The following is a 24,414-nucleotide window of genomic DNA, read 5'->3' as shown; positions in this document are numbered from 1 at the left end:
TTTCCAGGAGGAACAGAATGTCATCATTTCTCATCCTGCCCCTAGCTACCTGTCGCTGAGACTAAGTTCTATGAGTACAGCCCATAGGCGGAGTCTCTCTTCTTCCACCCAGACCCTAACTGTGGGAGGGAAGCTCTACCTCGGGTAGAGCTGCTGAGAATACTGGGGCCCCAACTGCCCTTACCTCAACTCATGGGGCATGGAGCCCAGGCTTTTATTACCCAAATCTAAGGCCACAACAGCGAGAGGCCCACGTACCGCGGAAAAAAAAAAAAAGGTAACTCTGTACTAATCATCACGACTTAAATCCTGAGTTTCCTTATATTATTCTTTTACGTAATTTTGAAATTTTTCTGTACTAAAAAGTTTAAGGACAAAAACATTTTTAGAAATCCTTCCAAAAACCAAGTACAAGCAACCCTGAGACTCTGAAATCCTGTGTCTTTATGAACATCACTGAAATTTTCCCGTAGACTCAGTACTTAGGAACTGGATCCTTAGACTCTTTCAGGTTAATATGAGTCCTCTACCACACAAAGAATACTACACATAACACACAGCACAATGAATGTTATTTGATAACGATGCAGATGCCATCCTCAAAATAAACCATTTCCAGGGAATAAGAGGAAAAGAAACACAGTAGGGGTTCCCACAGGCCAAATTCATCTTCCTGTAACTAGAAACCTTTCAGTTTCAGAGAGGAGATAAAAGTGACCCAGAAACAGAGAAATGAGTCTTTTGATAAGCAGCAGTTGTATTTAATCACTAAAATTATCCTGGCCCTAATGGAAGAGAAAGAGTCTAAGTTAGAAAGGGGTGGGGCTTTTTCTCCCTCGCTTATTTTAGAAGCAAGTAGAAGTGAATGAAGAAAACAGAATCCCTAAGGTCAGACCCCGGTAGAGGCTCCAGGAAGTAGAAGTCCCCTCTCCTTCTTGCCCTTATGTCCAAGGTCACTGTCCTCAGGAATCCAAGCATCCTGCTCTGGAATAAGGCTGCCCCATGATGCCTTCCGCCTATGCCTCCAGAGACTCTTCACTCTGTGCCCCAGAGGGTTGGTTCTCCTCATCCTCTTCATCAGTGTCCTGAAGAATCCTCAGCAGTTCGAGCTCAGGGTTCCAGCCTGTTCTAGAAGTACTGTTTGGGGTCCTCTCTTGGGCTTCCAGCAAAATCTCCACCTGAGTCCTGACGTCCTTGTTAGTGCATTCTATTGTGGATAATTCAGGACCTAAAAAAAGACCCAGCCATTAATTGCACCTGTAGCCTTCTCCCAACTAACTGTGAAAAATCAAGAGAGAAAGGAAGGGCTGGAATGTCTTTAGGACCCTTCTGAGGGATGAGAGCTCTGCCCTCCAGGGAGGTGAACCATCCTGGTCAGCACAGGTTCAGCTCTCCCTGTCCTCAGTCACTTACTAAGGTTCCTCCACCCTAGTATCTTACTCTTCCTACCGGGGAAGGAATCCAGGTTTTTCTTAGTGCAGTTCATCTGTGGTCTCTCTGTGGAATCCTGAAATTCATACGTGTAAGGAAACTTGAATCAGGACTTTAGGAAACAAAGGGCTTTTCTAAAAGATGCTTTTCTTGGAGAAATTAATATCTAAGACAGAACAAATGCCGCCTCCTGAGATCGAAGAGAGAAGCTCGTGTCACGCATTCTTTGACCTCCAGGCTGACCAGATGAAGCCAGAACCCAGTTTCCCCCATTTCCAGCTGTCAACTAAGGGTAGATTGCCTCCAAAGGTGGCTGCCAAGAATTCCTCCCATTCCTGTATGCACATGCTGTTCTTTCCATCAAGAGATGGAGTTGATTTCCTCTCCTCTTGAATCTGGCCTAGACTTGTGATTTTTTTGACAAATAAAATGTGGCAGAAGTGATACTGTTCCAGTTCCAGGCCCATCCCTAGGAAAGTGCTTTCATGAGATTACTATGCTATCAAGAAGCCCAAACTAGCCACATGGAGAGGCCTCATAGAAGAGAACTAAGACAGTCTGGCCAAGAGCCCCAACCCAGCCTCCAGCTGAATGCCGCTGCATGAGTGACCTTAAGCAAGACCAGAAAAACTGTCCGGTCAACCCACAGAACCATGAGAAATAGCAAACCACTATGGTTCTGCTTTGGGGTGGTTTGTTATACAGTGACAGACAACTGAAACAGCCCTAGCAGAATGGCCCTCAGACACTCTCACCTGTTTCAAGGTGTGGCCTTCTATCTTCACCTGCTGCTGCTGTTTTTTGTCACTTTCCCGACCTGGTAGAGTTCTGTGACCTAGTGACCACAAAATCAATGCAATTCTCTTCTTATTGGTATTTCATACCCCATTGTTGGACTTCTAGTTGATCCCTAGTCTACAGGTGACTCCCCATCCAGGACAATGCAGAACCTTAGAGGCAGGTAAAAGGGAGTTAAGCCCTCTGAGTTCTATGTGTGATTCTGTTGACCTGGGACTGTGACCACACCTATTACAGAATTAGCGATTAAGATAAAGTCCGTATTAAAATATCCAGGATTCCTCCATGAAACCTAAGGGGCAGGTGCCTGTACATCATAGTAGCAAAAGAACCTCTAAGTCTACCTTTTCAGTCTATGAATACTGCTCTTACTTTCTTGTGCCATCCCTATGTACCTATATTGGCTTCTGAAAATGAACATCCTCCCTCCAGAAAAAACTCTAGATCTATGATTCTTTTGTATCAGATGTTTCCCCAACTAGTCCCTAAATGCACTTATTCTTTCTTTCTCAGTTTCCCTTTCTTTAAATGAACATCTTCCAATCTGCCAGCAGAGGTATGATGGTAAAGGGAACGCTAATCAAGGACCTCCCTTGCTCGGCACTTGTGTTGGCTCCCTAATAGCACTAGTCCTCACCTTAGCCACACACTGGAAGCACTGGGGCATTCTAAAAACCACCGAGGCCTGGATACTAACACAAGAAACTCTGATTTGACAGGTCTGGGGTGCAGCCTGGGTTTTAGGTTTTTAAAAGCTCCTCAATTGATTTCAGGGCACCGTTAAGGTAGAGCATCACCGACGACCACTAAGGATAAAGATCAAACATCTCAGCAGGCTCTTCGGCCTGATTTACCTCTCTCCCTTAAACACCTGACCCCACAGCCACGTCAGACTGCTCAATGCTCCTCCCTGCAGCCATGCTCCTCCAAGATGCCTTTACCCAGCCTATTCCTGTTTCCAGGAATTCTCGTCCATACTGGGAAAACTCTCACACATATTCAAGATCCAATGCAAGAATAACCTCAGGACTTCCCTGGCAGTCCAGTGGTTAAGACTCCATGCTCCTAGGGCAGGGGGCACGGGTTCGATCCCTGGTTGGGGAACTAAGATCCTGCGTGCCACACGGCGCAGTTTAAAAATTTTTTACAAAAAGAAACAAAAAATCATCTCTTTCATGAGGCCTTTCTCAGCTCAAGGAAGACAAGCCACTGCTCTAAGAACACAATTCAAAGGGCCCCCCAGTCATCCAAGCAAAGCTGCTCTTATTGGAGGCATCAGGAAGAGGAACAGAAGGCACCAGAATGAAACTCAGGGACTGGTTATCACCCTGGATGCAGGGCTAACCTTGGACAAGTACCTCTGCCCCAGTTCTGTCTACCTCCCATGTGAAGGTCAGGAGCCTTCTTAGATCTTCATGTTAGAAGACACTTTAGGTATCAGAGAGCTCAGTGGGACGGGAGATAAACCAAGAACAGCATCCTTCTTAGGAAACATCTCACCCGAGCCCTCAGTGCCCCAGGGTTGCAGAGTGAATTCTGATGATTAAACAGTTAATTTCACATTACAGACAGCAATGTCCAGTCTATTTAGGGCAGAAAAATCTTCCAAGGTTTAGGGGGATTCTTTCTCCCCCCCTCCCATTCTGCACTCAAGCTGAGAAACGTCAGAGTGACCAGGGCAAGTATATCCTTCAGCTCAGACAGGATAAGAACTCCAAAAAGGGGAATCTCTTATCTCTGGCATGAACACCATAGGAAAAGGATCGCCTGTCAAGAATTAGCCCCTGCCTGCTGGATGGGGCTAGATAGTGTGAGCCCCCTGAGACTTTAACCTATGGCTGAGAAGCGGCTGACTCTGCTTGCTTAGAACTCTCACGGCCCTCTGGTGAAGGACCCTGGCTCTTCCCTGCCTTACTGGCCGATGGGCCCTCAGGGCTCTTCTCTTCAATAACCTGGGCTAGCTCTTCATCCTCAAACCGCTGCCTTTACTAAAGTAGGACCTGAGGCGAAAGTGACTCTGACTCATGTTCATGGTCATCTCTCAAATCCCCATGTGAAGCAGACACCTGGACCAGCTCGCTTGCTTAGTAAATATTTGATGGAAGGATGATACACGGTAGACCAGCCAAACCAAAGCATTCCAAGGGGAATTCCGAGTGCCTGATAAAGGCAGGTCCTCAAATGATAAACGTGTTCAGCTTTTCCTGTCCTCAGCTAGGTCCTGGGATTCTGTCACTCCCAAACCCATACACTCTCCTTACCGCAGCATGGGTCATAAGCCATGGCACTTGAACGTTTATGCGAGGTGTTGTGGCTCCCTGGTTCACTCTTAGATTTCTTTTTAGCCTCCTGAAACCCACATGAGGGGGAACTGAATTAGGATTTTTGGAAGTGAAGAAACCTTTTCAAAAGGGGTTTAAAGGGGGCTTCCCTGGTGGTGCAGTGGTTGGGAGTCTGCCTGCCGATGCAGGGGACACGGGTTCGTGCCCCGGTCTGGGAAGATCCCACATGCTGCGGAGCGCCTGGGCCCGTGAGCATGGCCGCTGAGCCTGTGCGTCTGGAGCCTGTGCTCCACAACGGGAGAGGCCTCAACAGTGAGAGGCCCGTGTACCGCCAAAAAAAAAAAAAAAAAAAGGGTTTAAAGGAAGGGAGTTAGTATCTATAACCATACAGGAACTTTGCATCTACAACCAGCAGACACCAGGGAGAATCCCATCTCTCATACATCCCTTGCTGCTCCAGGCACCACCCACTTGCTCGAATCCTAGCAGGTCCTGGGGGTCCCCTCACTGCCACTCTACCTGTTTCCCAGTAGCTGTCTTCACCTTCCTCTGCTGCTGCCACTGCTGCTTCCTGTAACCTGGTGACCAGAGAGCCAGCTCAATCCTCTTCTCCCTGACAGCTCCCACCCTTCCGCGGGGCTGCTTGCTGTGCTCTGCTACCCAATGGTGACACTCTCTCTCTGGTCAGGACCAAGCCGGGAGTGGGTGCTTTTTGAAGCTGCAGTTTTCTGAGTTCTACATGTGACCCTATAAGACTGTGGCCACAAACATGGGACCAAGATCAAGTATAAGAAATGTGGGCTGACGGCGAATGGTACCTGGAGATCTAGCAGCACGAGAAAAACCTACCTTCTGTTGTCAGGTTATAATATAGTTTCTTCAAATGTTCAGGATATCTCAATGCTGGTCTCTAGAGGAAAAAAAAAGAAGAAAAGCTCTACTGTAGGTCTTTCCCTTTCCCAAAATGTATCCCCAAATGCATTCATACAACTAGTCAACAAACATTTTTTGAGAAGCCAATGTGTGCAGCATTGTACCAGGGGCTCTGGAGAGGGGAAAGGTGTGGAAAGCAAAATGCAGAAGAAATAGAGAATGCTGCTCTCCTAAAACCTCTCCCTGTACATTTGCTTTCACCTACATACAGCCCAGCCCTTCTATGGGGCCTGGATCCAGAGTGGAAGGATAGAAGAGAAAGAAGAAATAGAATGTTAACTCCTCCAGCCTTGAGGAGAGATGAGTTTGGACTTGCATACAGACTTCTTCCTCTGAGGTTCCCTAGCTCTTACTTGCAGGGTGAGGCAGTGCACAGGTAAATGCATCTTAGCAGAAATGGCACCGTAAGGTCGGCTCTTTTCCAGGGGAGGTTTCTTTTTCATCATGGCCAACTGTGTCTGCATCTCCAGATGAGGTATGGTTTTCCCTTTATCCAGCAAGAGGCTGCAAGGAACAGAGATGGCAGAAAGTCAGCAGCAGCTCTTCTTGGCTGAGGAGAAAGAGATGAAAAGGCTCCAAATGTGAAGACATGTCCACTCTGGGCCTTAAAAGGCCTGTACCAACAGGTGCTCATTCGGTAATGGCTTTGAGATGCAAGTATGATAATTGTAGCTGAATGGATTAAGTGTTTACTATATGTCAGGCTCATGTGTTTTATACCACTGAATCGTTACCACACCCTAAGGACAGGTATTATTATCCTCATTTTTAAAATGAGGAAAATGAAGATGAAAGATGCTAACTAAATAGTCAAAATTCACAAAGGCGGTAAATTTCAATACAAAATTCAAAGGTTGTCTCGCTCCAAACCACACATCCATTCTGCCTCCCACTTACCCGTAACTCATCTACAGTAAGAAGGGTATGTCTACCTCCCCGTGGAGGTTTAAATGAGAGAAGATACGCAGTGTGCACAGGGCCTGGCAGATGTAAGTGTACTTAATAAATGGGGGTGATTACTGTCATCACTGCACACTAAGTCCAAGAACTCAGTGACCAAGGAGGGTGGCAGTTTTCTCCCCTCCCTCCTCAGAAAGAGCACACTGCTTAGACCCTTCTCACCTTCTGAAGAAAAGAAGACGCTCTGCTTCTCCCACAGGCTTACATGGTACTTACTCCTTCAGTAGATCCTGAGGTAACATGTCATACTGGTTCCATAAAGGTACGCGTTCTGAACTTAGTTCTTCAAACAAGTGTACTGGGGAGGGAGGTGGCACAATCATCCCTGGAAGTCCCAACTGTGCTTCTGTGTCCCGAGATGACTTGTGTTTCTGGAAGAGAAATGATGGAAAGAACTCGCTGAAGCGCTCTCTTCAATGCCACTTTGTCCCATCAGCATTCCAGCTTCCCGGTACAACGGTGCCACGGGAAACTCTTGTTTCCAGACCTACTCCAGCATCCTCACCTCCTCTACACTACCAGACCCACCACATTTTTCCCAATCTGGCTCTTCAATCCTACTGTTGAATTCAGAAAATATGAGGATTAGCTGTTTTGTGTCATTTTTTTCCCCAAAAGGTTCTGAACAAATACTTATTGGCCAACTATGTGCCAGGCATAGAGCTAGGGCTGGGGATTCGGCAACAAACAAAATGGGCCAAGACACTATTCTCCTGGACACAGCAACCTGCCAGCTCTGTGACTTACCCAAGGCTACATTTACCCAATAAATGGCAGAATTAGAATTAGAAGCACAGGTCCATTATAACTTCTAGTCTGTTGAAATTCTATTCCCATCACAATGAAAATTAGCTTTTAATCAACCAAAAATTCCCTCTGAATACCCAACAGTTCCTCCTAACATCTCTTCAAGGTGTTCTTTTACTTTCCTACAAGGAGGAGGTAGGGGAAAAGAGTCTCGGAGTAGAAGATGGTTTGGTAATTATTCCTTCCTTAAGAGGGGTTTTCTTTGGCAGATTTTGTTCGTTTAAAGAGAGAATGGGGGGATGGGGAAGATACCTGAAAGGAAAACAAAAATAAACTCTGCGGAGTAATATCATGAAGGTTTGGCCAAAACAGCAAACTTACCCCTGTAGATTTCTTTCTTTTCATCTCCCCATCCTGGCTGCGAATAGTATGCTTCTTCTCAGCTGGACTTGAAATAAGAATAACCACAACTTATTCCCAGACATCTTAAACAGAAACATCAGGGATACGTATGAATGATGAACATGAAGATTTCCATCCTCCATTCAGTACTCTAAGACGGCTGGCTGGGAAGCCAGGGGTACCTGCTTCCCAGAGGCTGCTAAAAACAAGAACCCCACCCCCACCTCGCCCTCACATCTGAACTAGGTTCCCCACCGTTCTCTCATACAATCCATTTACTTACTTTCATAGTATTCATCCAAATTAGCAATTATATACTTAGGTGCAGCAATGTCTATAATGTCTGAATCCCACCACCACCGTAAGACTCCAGGAGGAAGGGACAAAGTATTTAGTTCTCCACTGAATTCCACTGCTAAGCACAGAGGTGCTCAAATATTTTTTGCTCTGTCATCTCCCTCCTCCTTCTTGCCTGGAACACAGATATGATGGCTGAAGCTCTAGCAGTCAGCTTAGACTTTGAAAGCCCCTAGAAAGCACCTAAGAAGATGGAAGCCATGGGCTAAGGATGATGACCCAAAAAGCTAGAAGGAGCTCTGGCTTCTGGTTACCTCATGGAGCTGACATACTAGCCCCGGCCCACCCAACCCTGGGCTTCTTTTACATGAAAGGAAATAAATCCTTAGGGGTTTCTTGTTTACACCATATATATTCACACACAAAATGCATATAAAGAAGCATACACAGGAATTTTTTAAAGAAAATAAAGTCTCATCATCTCTAAACAGTCACTCAAAAAGAATCTGAAAGCCTCAGCAGTCACGAAAGAAAAACCAATTTCTTTCAATGATTGCCAATATTAGCAAGCCTTTGGACCTTCGCCAAATGATCTTTGTCACGCTTGCTTTGTACACAAGCTCTATATATATGCTATTTATTTTGTACCAGTGTGCTAGTCCTTAGGGTTGAGACCAAAGATTCACAGCTTTCACTGAAAACTTTTTTACTAGTTGCTGATGGCTAATAAGAAAAACTGATAGTCAGAAGGCATTTGTTTCTTAATCAAACCTCACAAATACATTAGGCCCTATCTTGTATGCTATTTACTGTCAGGTAGAATTTTATGTAGAAAACTCCCAAAGCATGAATCTCAAAGTGTACTAACAAGAATTCCAGTGTAGCAAGAGGCAAATACAAGAGACCATAGCCTTCTGCTCTGCTTGACCTCCTGCTTCTTGCAATGAGGTAGCTAAAAGCGAGGTTACAGGGGACTTCCCTGGTGGCACAGTGGTTAAGAATCTACCTGCCAATGCTGGGGACACGGGTTCGATCCCTGGTCCGGGAAGATCCCACATGCCGTGGAGCAACTAAGACCGTGCGCCACAACTTCTGAGCCTGTGCCCTACAGCCAGTGCTCCCCCACAAGAGAAGCCATCACAGTGAGAAGCCCACACACCGCAATGAAGAGCAGCCCCCGCTCGCCACAACTAGAGAAAACCCACACGCAGCAACGAAGACCCAACACGGCCAAAAATTAATTAATTGATTAACTTTAAAAAAGAAAAAAAAAAAGTCACAGAGAGAAGATCTGTAGAGTACGATAGGCATTTGTAGAACACAAGAGTTGAAGACTCCCAAGTTCTCGACACGATACTCACCTCATATGCTTCTCTGGGATCCAAATTACATCCATATTTCCTACATCTTGAGGACAAGGAAGTTGTGTCTCATTCAAATTTAGCACTGATAGCTAAGAGAAAGATATAAAGCCTGTGTATGTACTGGGATAAGGACTGAATCATCATGCTAACCAAAAGGTATGGTGGTTCAGAAGATGGTAAGAAAAAAAACATTTCTGATCCCCAAAATATCTTCATACTGCTCCTCCGAGAAACTAGGTATCAGTAAAGGTACTCTGCAAGAGTGAGCACTGGTAAGTGTATAGTGTCCCCTGTCTCCCTGCCACATTAGGGTAGCATTTAGTAACTCCCAACCCCACCTCATAGGAGGATACCTTGGGGCTTACCTAAGGGAACACTACTCATTCTGCCCACTGCACTACAGAGACTTAGATCCCCTGCAGATAAAACAACACAGTCTGGGAGCAGGGAGAGAACCGATAGAGGCAGAAGCAAGTTTTCTACTTTTACAGCCTGTCTACAATTATAAGCATCTACATAAAAGTTAAAGTCATAAATTTTTTCACATTTCACTATTTAGGATCCTAGATTTAAAAGGAAATCGTATAAATCATCTATTCTATACCTCTGGCAGGATTCAGGCAGGGAAAAAAAAAACTATTAAAAATAAGGTTGTCCCCATGAAAAGGAACTAACTGGCTCGGGGGAACAGAGAAGACCTTTTTTGCACCATAAACCCTTTTATGCATTTTGAATTTAGAACCATGCGCGTGTATTATCCTAGACAATTAACTTAAAACTAATTGAATCTAACCCTCTCATTCTGAAGAGGTCAAAGAGGTAAGTGATTTGTACATTCATCTTTTCAAACCCATCTACCCTCTCTTGGTCCCTTACCCTTACTCTCCACCACATGAAAAGTGAAGGATCTTATGGGAAAAATATAAGACATCCAGTAGGACTGCAAAAAATTGTAAATCTCTATTGTAGACAAGTAGAAGGGTTTTTTCCTTCTTAAAATTTAGCTCTTCTCCTAACTAGCTGTGCTTCAGCAAATCACTTCCTATCTGGGCCTCAGTTTCCTCAACTGTAAGATACATGAGATAGACCATAGCAATATTCTTCAAACTGCAGCTGCAACTTATTCATAGGTCACGAAATCAAATTTTGTGAATCACAGCCTACACTGTTTTAAAATGAAATAGAACAGGATAGAAAACTTCAGAATATATCGCTCATAGTTACGGTAAAGACTATTCCATGATATTTTGTTGTAAAGTGTATCTCTTACCATAGGTCATAGCTGAAAAACTCTGAAAGTCATGAGTGTAGACGATCTTGAGGCTTATTTTAGATCTGACATTCTGGCATTCTAATTTCCCTGTATTATGAGATGACAGTGTCTACTTAGTAGCTGAACATGCTCTATGCAGGACAGAGATAGGAAATTCTCACCTATGCCAAACTACCTCAAATCAATCTCTAAAAACAGTATAACATGTAAAGGCATCAGCACAGAGCCCGGCACACAGTAAGGGCCCAATATTAGATAGTGATCATCACCATTATTCAGATTATAGTCATCCTGAATGTTAAATAAAGGCAAATATTTTATTCCCACTAGTAAAGAGAAAATGCTGAGGAAGTACCTTTTTTAATCTGTGACTTACTTTGGGAGATCTGTTAGTACGGTGTATTAAGTCTCTGTCAGGTAAATCCTTCCAAGGCCTAAAAAATGAGTTTCCAAACATGAAACAGAGTCACAAAAGACTTAAGTGGAATGATAAAATTAGGGCTATGAGGAAAAGCCTCTTACTTATATACAGAAACCCTTGGGCTTAATTCCTACCAAATGAATGTAGGGTCTCAGCATCGCCTTAAGTTTTGTTTGTTTTTCCTGGAACAGCTTCCAGACGTTGCACATTGCAAACACTTCACAACTATTTGTTGCATCAAACTGAATTCATAGCCTATGTGCTTCTCTCTCCAACTACAGATAGTTACATCACCATCGACAAAAATTTATTGTTACTTTGATGTAGATGTTCAAAAACATGCTAAACAAAATGTGGCACAGACATACAATGGACTATTTTTCAACCTTAAAAAGGAATGAAATTCTGAAAAATGTGACAACAGGAGGAAGCTTGAAAACATTATGCAAGGTGAAATAAGCTAGACACAAAAGGACAAACATTGTATGACTCCACTTATATGAGGTACCTAGAATAGGCAAATGCATAGAGACAAAAAAATTGAATAGAGATTACCAGGGGCCACAGGGAGGAGGGAAAGGGGAGTTATTGTTTAATGGGCACAGAGTTTCTGTTTGAGATGATGAGAAAGTTCTAGAAGGGGATAGTGGCAATAGTTGCACAAGACTGTTGAGTGTACTTGATGCTACTGTACACTTAAAAATGGTTAAGGGCTTCCCTGGTGGTGCAGTGGTTAAGAATCCGCCTGCCAATTCAGGGGACACGGGTTCAAGCCCTGGTCCGGGAAGATCCCACATGCCACGGAGCAACTAAGCCTGTGCACCACAACTACTGAGCCCGCGTGCCACAACTAGAAGCCACCGCAGTGAGAAGCCCGCACACCACGCAGCAACGAAGACCCAGTGCAACCAAAAATAAATATTTTTTTTAAAAAAATAGTTAAAATGGTCAATTTTATGTTATGTATATTTACCACAGTAAAAAAAAGAATATCAACCCTTCATATTTTCATATCATTTGTTATTTTATTTTTTTTTAAAACATGTTAAATGTATAAATGAATGAATATTGCAAAGAGGTGTAAGATAAAGACCTGACTCCTTGGCCGGATTTATCAAGTCCTCCGAGACACAGGCCCCTACTTTTTACTCCAGCTCCCCAGCCTCATCTCTGACCATTCCTGCTCTCTGTTCTAGACACAACGAGCTACTTTCCTGATATGTAAACAATTTCCTCTTGCCTCCAGGCCTTTGCATGTGCTATAGTCTAGAACTCTCTTCCCATGCATTACCCACCTATAAGCCCCGCTTCACTAGGCTGCTCTGCTTTCAGGTCTAGGCACAGATGTCATCTGTACAGAAGACAGTGCCCTGGGCTAGGAGCCCTACCTGTGTGCTTTCACATACTAAAGGGGCACTCCTCTCACCACACACATCACATTGAATGGTTCTTTGTCTCCCCAACTAGGCTGAAAGCCCCTTGGAGGTAAAGACCATATCTTGTTTACCATAATACCCCCAGCACACAACAAAGTGACCCCACTAAGATATATTTCTGAATTCAATGAGCAACTAAGCAAATGATGTCATAGTCTGCTTTGACAGGCCCTGACTGCAAGAAGCCACCATTTTCTCAGCGTTCAAGTCTCAGAAAACCAGAAAGTAGTCCTACCCTCTCCTATACTACCTTTTAGCCTAAAAGAAATCATCAAGCACTGCTTAAATCAAACAGGAATAAGAAACCACTATAAGGGCCCCCATTAGTGTTTTGATTCCAGGCAACAGGGCCTTTGAATTTTAAGTCTACGTTTTCCACAGACACACGTCCCTTAGTTTCCAACATCAGCAAGTTCTAACTGGGCGCCTAGACTCTGCAGGAGATTCAAAAGGAAACCACTGCTTCTGCCTTCGAGAGCTTACAAATAATTTCATACCTAAAAATAAAAGATAAGAAAAACAGCATATATGGACACAGTTTTCTCAAGACCCACAGAAGCTGATGAGATCCTCCCTGTTATGAGCTCAATTGTGTTCCCCAAAATTCTTATGTTAAAGTCCTAACCCCCAGTATCTCAGAATGTGACTGTATTTGGGGACTTCTCTGTGGTCCACTGGGTAAGACTCCAAGCTCATAATGCAGGGGGCCCAGGTTCGATCCCTGGTCGGGGAACTAGATCCTGCATGCGTGCCGCAACCAAGAGTCCACATGCCACAACTACACAAGTCTGTGTGCTGCAACGAAGATCCTGTGTGCCACAACTAAGACCCAGCACAGCCAAAAAAAAGTTAAAAAAAAAGAATCTGACTATATTTGGAGATAGGGTTTTTAAGGAGATAATTAAGGTAAAATGAGGTCATATAGGTGGGCCCTAATCCAATATGACTGGTGTGCTTGTAGGAAGAGATCAGTACACAGACACACACAGAAGGAAGACAATGTTAAGACACAAGCAGAAGATGGCCACCTACAAGCCAAGGAGAGAGGGCTCAGAAGAAAACAACTCTGCCAATACCTTAATCTTGGACTTCTATCCTCTAGAACTGTGAGAAAATAAATTTCTGTTGTTTAATCCACAGTCTATAGTACATTTTTTATGGTAACCGTAGAAAACGAATACACCCTCCCCTCTTTTAACCAACTCCTACAAGACAAGTAAGAATACTTTCTTGGACTTCCCTGGTGGTGCAGTGGTTAAGAATCTGCCTGCCAATGCAGGGGACACGGGTTCGAGCCCTGGTCCGGGAAGATCCCACATGCCGTGGAGCAACTAAGCCCGTGCACCACAACTACTGAGCCGCACTCTAGAGCCCACAAGCCACAACTACTGAGCCCACGTACCACAACTACTGAAGCCCGCGTGCCTAGAGCCCATGCTCTGCAACAAGAGAAGCCACCGCAATGAGAAGTCCATGCACCGCAACGAAGAGTAGCCCTGCTCGACGCACCAGAGAAAAGCCCAAGCATAGCAACGAAGACCCAATGCAGCCAAACATAAATAAATAAATAATTTTTAAAAATAAAAATAAAAAAGAACACTTTCTTTCTGTTTCCCACTAACTATTCATCACTCCTTTAAGTGAGGGTTTGTTTGGGTTTTTTTTTGCCACGCCATGCAGCTTGAGGAATCTCACCTCCCCGACCAGGGACTGAACCCGGGCCACAGCAGTGAAAGAGCCGAGTCCTAACCACTGGACCACCAGGGAACTCCCATTAATGTTTCTTTTTTTTTTTTTTTTTAATGTTTCATTTTTAATCTAGCTTTCTCAAAGTCTACTGCATGAGCAAAGGAAGTTAACCCAGAATTTTGAGGTCATAAGCCCTTTAAGGAAGATTCCATGATAATTTACCTGCATTGAAATTTGGAGTAAAACTTTGAACGTTGAGACAATAAAGAGGGAGCCTTGGGGAAGGTAAATCCTGATGAATGACCACAAGCAAGTCTCTTGGCCTGGAAGCAGGAATCTGCGATGTTTACAATGGTGAGCACTGGGAGTCTGTCTGAAAGACCAGACCAGAGGAAAACATGTAACATGTCAAAAGGGAGCCAAACAGAAACAATTCAAGGATCTTGTACGGAAGGAGACAGGGATGGTTAATTCACCTTCAGCATCCGGAGGAGATTTGCGGGAGGAGTCCAGAATTCGAGGGTGGCCCCTCTCAATTCGGCGGAGAGTTGCCCAGCATTGTGGATGCTGACAAACAGCCAGGTCACAGGTAGTTTCATCCCACTGGCTTTTATCTGGCAAGTCCATAGCTACAAATGGTTTAGGACAAAAGCCAATCTTGCAGCTTTCTAGCCCTCTGGAAAAACAATCACCACATAATTAGGGAATACTATACATTAGCCATGCAGTCCAGATATTAATTTGCACTCAAAGCGTGAAATATTTGTTGAACCATATAGATAAATGGTGGTCACAGGATAATTAGGAATTGGGTAACAAGCAAGCATGAAATTATCTCAGCATGGAGTAGAGTAGTAAGAGTTTGGGTTCAGACTGACTCCAGAAGGTCTCCTAACTGACCATTTAAATTAATAACTGAGCGACCTGAGATTTAACCAATCTGCGCTTCAGTTTCCTCAGCTGCAAAATGAGGATAAGTCTATTTCACAGGATCACCACAACAATTAATTAATGGACATTAAAAGTTCTGGCACAGGGCTTCCCTGGTGGCGCAGTGGTTGGGAGTCCGCCTGCCAATGCAGGAGACACGGGTTCGTGCCCCGGTCCGGGAAGATCCCACATGTCGCGCAGCGGCTGGGCCCGCGAGCCATGGCCGCAGACCCTGCGCGTCCGGAGCCTGTGCTCCACAATGGGAGAGGCCACAACAGTGAGAGGCCCACATACCGCAAAAAAAAAAAAAAAATAGAAAGAGAGGAAAAAAGTTCTGGCATATAGTTCAAAATAAATATTAGCATCCTTTCCTTTTCCCCTTCATTAATCATTAGGGAGAAGACGCCACCATCTCCAAAAAGCCTTATCAAATTATAAGTAATGTACATAGCACTTGAGTATCCTCAGATTTTGTTATACACAGGGGCTTCTGGAACCAATCCTCTGTGGATACTGAGCGACGGCTGAGTCACAGAAGTGCTTTAGATGGCTCAAACTTTTGGAAGAGATGCTTCAATTTTCAGTATGCTCCAGTTCTCACTCAGGCAGCTAAAATACCCACCAGAAATGAATGGGTTTGCTCAAACAGCAAATCAGTCGACCCACAGTTGCATCAGAAGCCACTGGCTTTTCATTTACTGGCTGTATGCTCTTGGGCAAGTTACTTCACCTCCCTCAGCCTGTTTCCTCATATAAAGTAGGGAAGGGGAAATCCCTAAGTAGCATCATAGAAGCATTAAATAAGATAGTGTACTTTTATGTATGATATACAACAGGTGCTCAATAAATGTTATCTTTCTCTCTCTAGAAATGTTTTAGGCAATCAGTACCACCTGATCCCTAATAACTTTTTAAGGACAGTGTCCATTTCTTTTTTCTTTTACTCAACACATTTATTGACTACCAAATATGTGAGGGGACCTGTTATGGGCATAGAGAACAATAAAGAACAAAATAAGTTCCTGTTCTAAAGTGCTTATAATTTAAACCAAAGATAGCAAACTATTGGCCTGGGATTGCACCTGGCCTATGACTTGTTTTGTTTGGCCTGCACTTTGAGCCATTACGCAAAGATGAAAATAGTCCATAACGTCCAGATTGCTGGCTCCTCTTAAAAATTAAAATATCTAACAACACAGGGGCCCAATTCCAACTAGATAGCAACTGGCTGGAGCTGAGCACTTCCTGACATCTTTAAACCAGGTGTATTCTAGCCAAGTGGACAGTTCTCCCATCAAACCCTATAATCTCTAACTGAAGCAGTTTCAGTTGCCATTTATCATCTCCTTTGCTGTTGTTTTTTTTTATAATAGGGAAATATTTCTCCGTGTTCATGTCACTGTCAAAAACAGGAAAACTATGGGTGACCTGAGACAGCAGGTTTCAAGAAAAAAAAGCGTTTCTGCTTTGCGGGAGTGAGGACAATTGCTACAAATGTAATAGGAAAATCGTAGAACTCAAAAAGCCACTGCAGGGACTTCCCTGGCAGTGGTTAAGAATCCGCCTGCCAATACAGGGGACACGGGTTCGAGCCGCGGTCAGGGAAGGTCTCACATGCCGCAGAGCAACTAAGCCTGTGCGCCACAACTACTGAGCCTGCTCTAGAGCCCATGAGCCACAACTACTGACGCCCACACTAGAGCCCACACTCGTGCTCCGCAACAAGAGAACCACAACTAGAGAAAGCCCGCGTGTAGCAATGAAGACCCAACGCAGCCAAAAATAAATAATTTTTTTTAAAAAAGCCACTGCAAAACCATGGAAATGTTTTTTTACTAGGAAAGATGCACGATAAACAATTCGATGAACTAAAAAGCAAATACAATTGTAAGAGGGTTTGTTTTTGAATGCGAATATAATGTTACATTATTCTTACAACCGGCTGCGTGTTGCCCTTTTGTTACCTGACCAGCCCGAATTGAGCCCCGAGGTCTAGTCATGCCCATCTCTATGTCGCCAGCCCTAGCACGGTGCTGGCAAAGTCGTGTGCGTTAAAAAAAAATTTTAGGTAATAGTTTTTCTTAATACCATTACTACAAGGTCGAGAGGGCTAAAAACATTAGAGGTGGCCATTTGCGCCGGCAGAATTGAAAAAAGTTTTCCCGCTTCGTTCCGGAAAAGGGAAGTGGGAGAATGCGGCCTCGGAGGGCCGCGCTTCCGCGAAACCAAAGCGGAAGCCAAGCGGCCTAAGCCCACAGAAAAACGCCACTTTTCGACCCGCGGTGAAGTGAACGATGGGCCCAGCCTCTCATCGGGAGGAGCCCCGCCCCACCAGCTCAGTCCACGCCTCCGTCTCCCACGCTAGCCACCAGGCTGCGACGTCGCCAAGGCAGCAGCGCAGAGCACTATGGGAAAGGGACGGAAGCCCAGTGAGCCATACTTCATTTGCTAAGCAAGTTCCAGAGACGGTGGTGGCGTGAAGCAGAGAAACGAGCCTGGGAAGGGACGCCAGGTGCCGGTGAGGCCGGACGGAAATCCCTCGAGCCAAGACCATGGCAGCGTGCAAAGCTCGGAAGCACCAGCCACTGGAGGCGGAAGCTGGGCTGGAGGAGGAGGAAGGTTATGGCGCGCGGGGCACTGTGGGACACTGTGTGGGCAACGAGCGGCGCGACGGAAGCCTCGTTGGGTCAGACCGTGGCGACGCGGGAAGTCCGGACGCTGTAGCCGCCTGAAGAGGAGGTCCGAGGCCTGGGCCCCGGCCGCGGCAATGGCGGAGAGGCCCGAGGACCTAAACCTGCCCAATGCCGTCATCACCAGGATCATCAAGGAGGCGGTGAGCAGCTCCGGCTGGCGGACGGGCCAGGGGCGGACGAGCGGGCAGGGGAAAACAGGTCCTGGGCCGGTAGCTTTGCTCACCCGCGCTTTTCTCACAGCTCCCGGACGGTGTCAGCATCTCCAAGGAGGCCCGGAGCGCCATCTCCCGCGCCGCCAGCGTCTTCGTGCTGTACGCCACATCCTGGTGAGGCGGACAGAGCTAGCCAGAGCTTAACTGGGCATAAGGCGTAAAGAGACCCCCCCACACACACACTGGTTCGGAGTTCGTGGCCTGGAGCCCGCAAACCCCAGGAATTATGTTCTACCTCGGTGGAGGGAGGTTCAGAGCCCTCGTACACGTCTTGCAATCTCTGAAACAAAATAAGAAAACAGTAACTTTGCTTTAACCCTTTTGTACAGGTAAGGGAGGGACTTACCGTGTCACAAAAATCCGTGCATGCAGGCTTTCTCTTGCTACTTCTGGGTGCTCCTTTTCCCACCCACTCCGTACGCGGCAAGAGGGCATCTGACAGTCCTTAATCTTTCTTCTTTCAGTGCCAACAACTTCGCGATGAAAGGGAAACGCAAGACACTGAATGCCAGCGATGTGCTCTCCGCCATGGAGGAGATGGAGTTTCAGCGGTTCGTGACCCCGTTAAAAGAAGCTCTGGAAGGTAACTACCCTTTCGTTTTCTCATCCAAGTAGATGTTCATCCTGTATGATCTGCTCACCTGGCCCTAAGTCTTTATCAGCTGGGGTGCCTTTAAGTCTGGTAAGCAAAGTATTGGTTGCGACTCCGATGGCAGGCACCACCGCATAACTGTTTGTGGTGCTGGGCGGGTTATTTTTCCTTCTGTGCCTCAGCTTTTCCAATTATGCAGTGGAGTTAGCCGCTGCAGTCTGGTTCAGCCTTGCCTCCTAACTCCCTCCCCTTCATCCTTACAGCTTACAGGAGGGAGCAAAAAGGCAAGAAGGAAGCTTCAGAGCAAAAGAAGAAGGACAAAGACAAAAAAACAGATTCAGAAGAGCAAGACAAGAGCAGGGATGAGGACAACGATGAAGATGAGGAAAGGCTGGAGGAAGAAGAACAGAATGAAGAGGAGGAAGTGGACAACTGAGAGGATGGGGAGACGCAGCTCGGAAGGTACCACTCTGAAACGCCGTACACGTTTGTGTGAAGCATTTTCGTGCTGGGCAGAGTAGTCTTAGGCAGAAGATCGAGATAAAAACTGAATTATCATCAGAATTATCATCAAAACCAGCGCTTCCCAGACTCGGAGCATCTGAGTAGCGGAATCCTGTTTTGCTTAATCAGTCTCAAGGTTATGACTTTTTGGCAAGAGAGATTCTGAACAGCTAATTTAATTGGTCAGTTTGATCTCTCTTGTTTACTTACACGTATAGTTAGGCAGCTGTTGATCCCCAGTTCCCTCCCCACCCCCCAAAAAAGTAATAATAACTTCCATGCTGCCGACTGTGTTCCAGATCACAGAGGCAGTCAAGGCTCAGGAAAAATTGGGGTTCGATCATGGTCAGCCTATTCGATTGTACAGTATTTGGCAATACTAGCTTATTTCAGGTGATCAGAATGGCTTAGCTTTAGGAAATTACTATAAGGGTTCGAGAGAACAATGAAATCTTTTCTATTGTTTCCTCACTTGACAGTAACGTTAACTGAATTTTGGTTTCTACAGACTCACTTGGCTTAGACCCCTTCTAAATTGCCTATAGGCATGTTACCTGCTTGGGTGACTATGTTCTCGGCACATAACGCTTTTAAATCAACAGAGTAGAATTAGTCAAGTAAGGTTGCCAACGTCTTACTCTTGTAAAACATGGTTTAGTCTTAAATGCACCTCACTGCCTGCGACTGTACAGCTTCAGGATTTGTTGTCACCTCCTGGAAGGTATAAAATTCCAGGCTTTCTCTTCTTGTAGTCCATCTCCTAGACTTGTGACTTGGCTTTTCATTATTCCAATTCATGACAAGTTCCAGACTTTATTTCTTCTAGGCACAACTTTCTCCCTCTGTGCTTCTCACCTCCTGTCTCTGTTCTGCCTCTCCTCTGCTCCCCATTCCCACTTTCTCTGTCCCTCTTTTTCTCACTTCTCCCAATCCAGGAACTTGGATGACCTGCTTAATATCCCAAAGTGTGGTTTCCTCTGATTCCCTAGTTCTAATCTCATGTCTTTTAAAAATGATTTTGTAAACCTCTCTGAACCATAAGGGAAATCTGATGGTGCTCAGGAATCTAATTCCTCCCCTAACCCATCCCCTTTAACTGCTTCTGAAGTATCTCTGTTAACCTTTCCTAGTTTTCTTCTCTTTCCATTTGGTGCTTCGAGCACTTTTTTGTTCGTCTCTAAGTTGAGTGCTTGGAGGTTGAAAGGTAGTGAAATGTAGTGTGACACTGTTAATTTGTTAATACAGTGGAAAGTTTGTTGATAAATGAGTGAAGAACCTTGAGAAAATTATAATGCTTTGTATAAATAAAAATTCCTGTTAAAATTGATGACTCCTCTTTAATCCTTGTTTGTAAGTTTGCTTTTGGGGAGGACCACTGATCATGCTCTATACAGTTCTTGGGGTGTGGACTGAGCCAGACCCTTATAAATATGGGATCCTGCGTCACCTTGGATGACCAGCAGATGCTGCTCATTAACAATCAGGGGCGCTGCTGCTCTTCAACCACAGTGAGAACTTCCTAGGGCTGTGCTGGTCATATACATGGTAGATGCTCAACAACTCCAAACATTTATTGAGTCCCTGCTGTATTCCTGGCACTGTTTTAAATGCTTTCAAGTATTGACTCTTAAATCCTATGAAGGAACACTGCTGATATCTCCATGATTTCAGCTATGACACTGTATTACCTCTAGATTATGTAACTGTTTCAAATCATAATTCACAGATAGATACACAAGCCCAACGCTCATTAGGTCCAGTGGCTTTTTCCTTCTCCACAGCAGAAACATCGCTTCTTTTTTTTTTCCTGTCTCTCACATTTATATTTCTATGAAAGACAAAGCTATTCAATATATTTCTTATTTCTCCCTTGAAATTTATATTGATGCTATTTCTACAAGTTCGTTACAATGTCACAGTATATGTCTCTGGAAAAACAGCATACACTGAGTCCTTCATAGTTGGTTATTATACAAATGATTTTTTTTTTAAAATACACTGAACTTCAGTTTTTTCATCTCTAAATTGGCAGTATTAATACCTACCTTAAAAGGAGAATTTTGAAAGATAACAAGACTTTTAGCACAGTGGCATGTACACAGCAAGGCCTTGTTTTTATTTTTGTTTTTCTCTTCCGTACATATTTTCATTTCCCTTTGAATTAACAGAGCAGCTTCAGAATAGGAAAGAAATCATTTTTATAATCTTGTCGAAGATAATCTGTTTTCTTTCATAATAGTAGCCTAAGGAGAATGTAAAGTCTGGATACATACACAGCATAACATTTGTACTCTGTGTGATAAAGACTAATCTCTGGCTTCTACTAGACATAGGCACTGTTACCAAGTATTTGATTGCTTTTGGAGCAGAAGAATATTATTTAAGGATTACCAAAATAGTTCAAGTTTAACTCCAGTTTGCTCATTCTATATTAATTTCTAATTGTGTAATTTTTTAATTTACGTAATATTGATTTATAACAGGTTTCATGTGTACAACATTCTGTTTCTACTTCTGTATACTCTACAACATGCTACCCACCAAAACTTTATTTTCCATTCATCACCATACTGTTGATTCCCTTTACCCATTTTTCCCTCCCCCTTGCCCCTCCCACTCTGGTAACTGCTGCTGGGTTCTCTGTAGGTTTGGTTTGGTTTGTTAATTTATTTGGGGTTTTGTTTTAGTCTTTTATGTTCCACATATGAGTGAAATCATACGGTATTTGTGTTTCTCCACAGGACTTATTTCACTTAGCATAATAACCTCAAGGTCCGTTCATGTTGTCACAAATGGCAGGATTTCATCTTTTTTATGGCTGAATAGTATTCCATTGTATATATACACCACATCTTCATTATCCATTCGTTGGTGGGCACTTAGGTTGTTTCCGTATCTTGGCTATTGTAAAGAATGCTGTGCCACGATGAACATAGGGGCATATACCTAGAAATATATTGGTGTGTTTTTTTTGGCCGTGCTGCATGGCATGTGGGATCTCAGTTAAACCTGAGCCCCCTTCAGTGGTAGCATGGAGTCTTAACCACTGGACGACTAGGGAAGTCCCTAGAAATATGTCGTTTCTTTTTTTTTTTTTTTTTTTTAACATGTCGTTTCTTAATTCCCATGAGCACCACTCAGCCAAGCCCTCAAGTCCCATCTGGACTTCTGTGGCTTCCTTTGAGCTCAGTTTCCTGCCTCACCTCTGCTTCCCCTAGCTTCCTCTGTGTACTGCTTGCCAAGTGGATCTTCCTGGAACATTGCTATGTTGCAGTCCCTCACTGCTTTCTGTTAAGTCAAATCCATACCTAGACCTGTTGTTATTCAAAGCCTGCTTAAGGTGGGCTCACCTGACCTTCTGTAACATGTTTCTACCCCAACATAAGGCTCCAGTCAAGAATGAATCCCCCAAAGAACTCTTCCACACGACCCTAGTTCTTACCAAACTTTGACTACCTAAGAAAAATCATGTTTCCTGCGAGTGGGGACTATAACTTAAAACTATAGAATTCAAGGACTGGGAAGAATGAGGTCATCCGCCAGTTTTTCCCAACCACACCTCTCTCAATCCTGTAGTGGTATCCGGATTTTGAAGTTTCCTTACTAGGCCAAGGTAATGTTTCTCCTCTGTTTTTAACCACAGCCCTTCATGCTTAGAGATTCTGATTTGGATTTGGAGGGTGGGAGGATTACCATCCTTACCCATGCAAAATTACAAAAAATCTCCTATTTTCACAGATGGGAAATTGAGGCTCATCAGAGAGAAGTGACTTACCACTAATTTATAAAAGCTGGGATTCCATTCCAGTGGCCCACTGCCTTGCTTCTATTTTTTTTAACTAAACTTTATTTTTGAACAATTTTAGATTTACAGAAAAGTAGCAGAGTATAACCATCACCCAATTTGCCCTCTTGTTAATCTACATAACCATGGTACATTTGTCAAAGCTAAGAAAATACCCATATTGAATTTGGTTAACCAATTTCCTTTTTTGATTGAGATAAAATTCACAGAACATAAAATTAACCTTTTTTTTAAATAAAGTTATTTATTTATTTTTGGCTGCATTGGGTCTTCGTTGCTGCGTGCAGGCTTTCTCTAGTTGTGGTGAGCGGCGGCTACTATTCATTGTGGTGCGCGGGCTTCTCATTGTGATGGCTTCCCTTGTTGTGGAGCACGGGCTCTAGGCACATGGGCTCAGTAGTTGTGGCTCGTAGGCTCTAGAGCGCAGGCTCAGTACTTGTGGCGCATGGGCTTAGTTGCTCCGCAGCATGTGGGGTCATCCCGGACCAGGGTTCGAACCCGTGTACCCTGCATGGGCAGGCAGATTCTTAACCACTGCACCAATGGGGAAGCCCAAAATTAACCATTTTAAAATGAGCAACTCGGTGGCATTTAGCACATTCACAGCCACCATGTCTATCTAGTTCCAAAACATCACCCCAAAATAAAACCTCATACCAGTCAAGCAGTTATTCCCCATGCTTCCCTCCCCTTGCCCCTGGTAACCACTAATATCTGGTTCTTTTTATGCTCTTCACAAGCATTTAGCCCAGTGCCATGTACCTACCTGGAAGGCACTCAATAAAGTGGGGGTTTGGGGTTTTTTTTTTTTTACTTTTTACTTAGTAAGTAGAATATACATACTAAAAGGTGCAAATAAGAGTAGAGGTTGATAAATTTTCACAAACTAAAGACATCTATGAAGGAATTTCCTGGCGGTCCAGTGGTGAGGACTCCACACTTTCACTGCCGAGGGCCCGGGTTCAATCCCAAGAAAAAAATTTAATTAATTAGTTAATTAAACATATCTATGAAAGTCACACTGAGATCAATAAACAACATGAGCAGCACCCTAAAAAGAACCTTCAATCTCCCTTCCAGTCACTTCCTATCTCCCCAGTAGTAGTCACTATCCTGAATTCCAGCACAGGTTAATTTTGCCTGGGTTTGCGCTTCATATAAATGAAATCATACAATATGTTCTCTTGTGTCTGACTCCTTTTGCTCAGCGTTACATTTAAGAGTCATGTCGTTGCATTCACAATACTTTTTATGGATAAGAGTGACAGATTAAGGTAAAATTATATTTTAAAGGGGGGGTGGTGCAAGAAGTGGGAACAGGTCTCTCAGTCAAGAATAAGAGTGACATGGGAAAAACAGATTACACCAAACAGCAACATTCTTAAATTTTCCACCCTGTTTGGGATCTTGGAGGTATCCAATGGTACTGATTATTTTTAGTTATCAATAAACTCAGAGATAGGAGAGGTATTTTGTTGTTGTTTTTGTTTTTGGCCATGCCATGTAGCATGCGGAACTTCCCTGCCCAGGGATTGAACCCATGTCCCCTGCATTGGAAGCATGGAGTCTTAACTACTGGACCACCAGGGAAGTCCAGGAGAGGTGTTATGAAAGACCTGCTGGGCAGGGGATCTAAACTGGGGGA

At 44.2% G+C, this 24,414-nt stretch overlaps 2 protein-coding genes across 2 annotated transcripts; one reads left to right on the top strand and one right to left on the bottom strand.

Moving 5' to 3' along the window:
• Positions 1 to 1,016: 1,016 nt before the first annotated feature.
• Positions 1,017 to 14,699, bottom strand: C6H9orf43 (chromosome 6 C9orf43 homolog). The gene is made up of 13 exons (XM_065879939.1): positions 14,510 to 14,699; positions 14,256 to 14,406; positions 10,864 to 10,921; positions 9,212 to 9,303; positions 7,533 to 7,599; positions 6,621 to 6,775; positions 5,798 to 5,948; positions 5,361 to 5,421; positions 5,031 to 5,089; positions 4,518 to 4,578; positions 2,187 to 2,266; positions 1,441 to 1,507; positions 1,017 to 1,228 (listed from the first exon to the last, which is right to left on the bottom strand). The coding sequence occupies exons 1-13, from the start codon at positions 14,658 to 14,660 to the stop codon at positions 1,017 to 1,019; spliced, it is 1,365 nt and encodes a 454-aa protein (XP_065736011.1). The 5' UTR covers positions 14,661 to 14,699.
• Positions 14,700 to 17,676: 2,977 nt separating this feature from the next.
• POLE3 (DNA polymerase epsilon 3, accessory subunit) lies at positions 17,677 to 20,283 on the top strand. Its single transcript, XM_065879472.1, has 4 exons — positions 17,677 to 17,796; positions 17,897 to 17,982; positions 18,333 to 18,451; positions 18,724 to 20,283. Exons 1-4 carry the CDS (start codon positions 17,731 to 17,733, stop codon positions 18,894 to 18,896), a joined length of 444 nt encoding a protein of 147 aa, XP_065735544.1. The 5' UTR covers positions 17,677 to 17,730; the 3' UTR covers positions 18,897 to 20,283.
• The last annotated feature ends 4,131 nt before the right edge of the window (positions 20,284 to 24,414 follow it).

This window comes from Phocoena phocoena, chromosome 6, assembly GCF_963924675.1.
Source record: "Phocoena phocoena chromosome 6, mPhoPho1.1, whole genome shotgun sequence".
NCBI classification, from domain to species: domain Eukaryota; kingdom Metazoa; phylum Chordata; class Mammalia; order Artiodactyla; family Phocoenidae; genus Phocoena; species Phocoena phocoena.
This window is presented reverse-complemented; position numbering and strand designations above follow the sequence as displayed.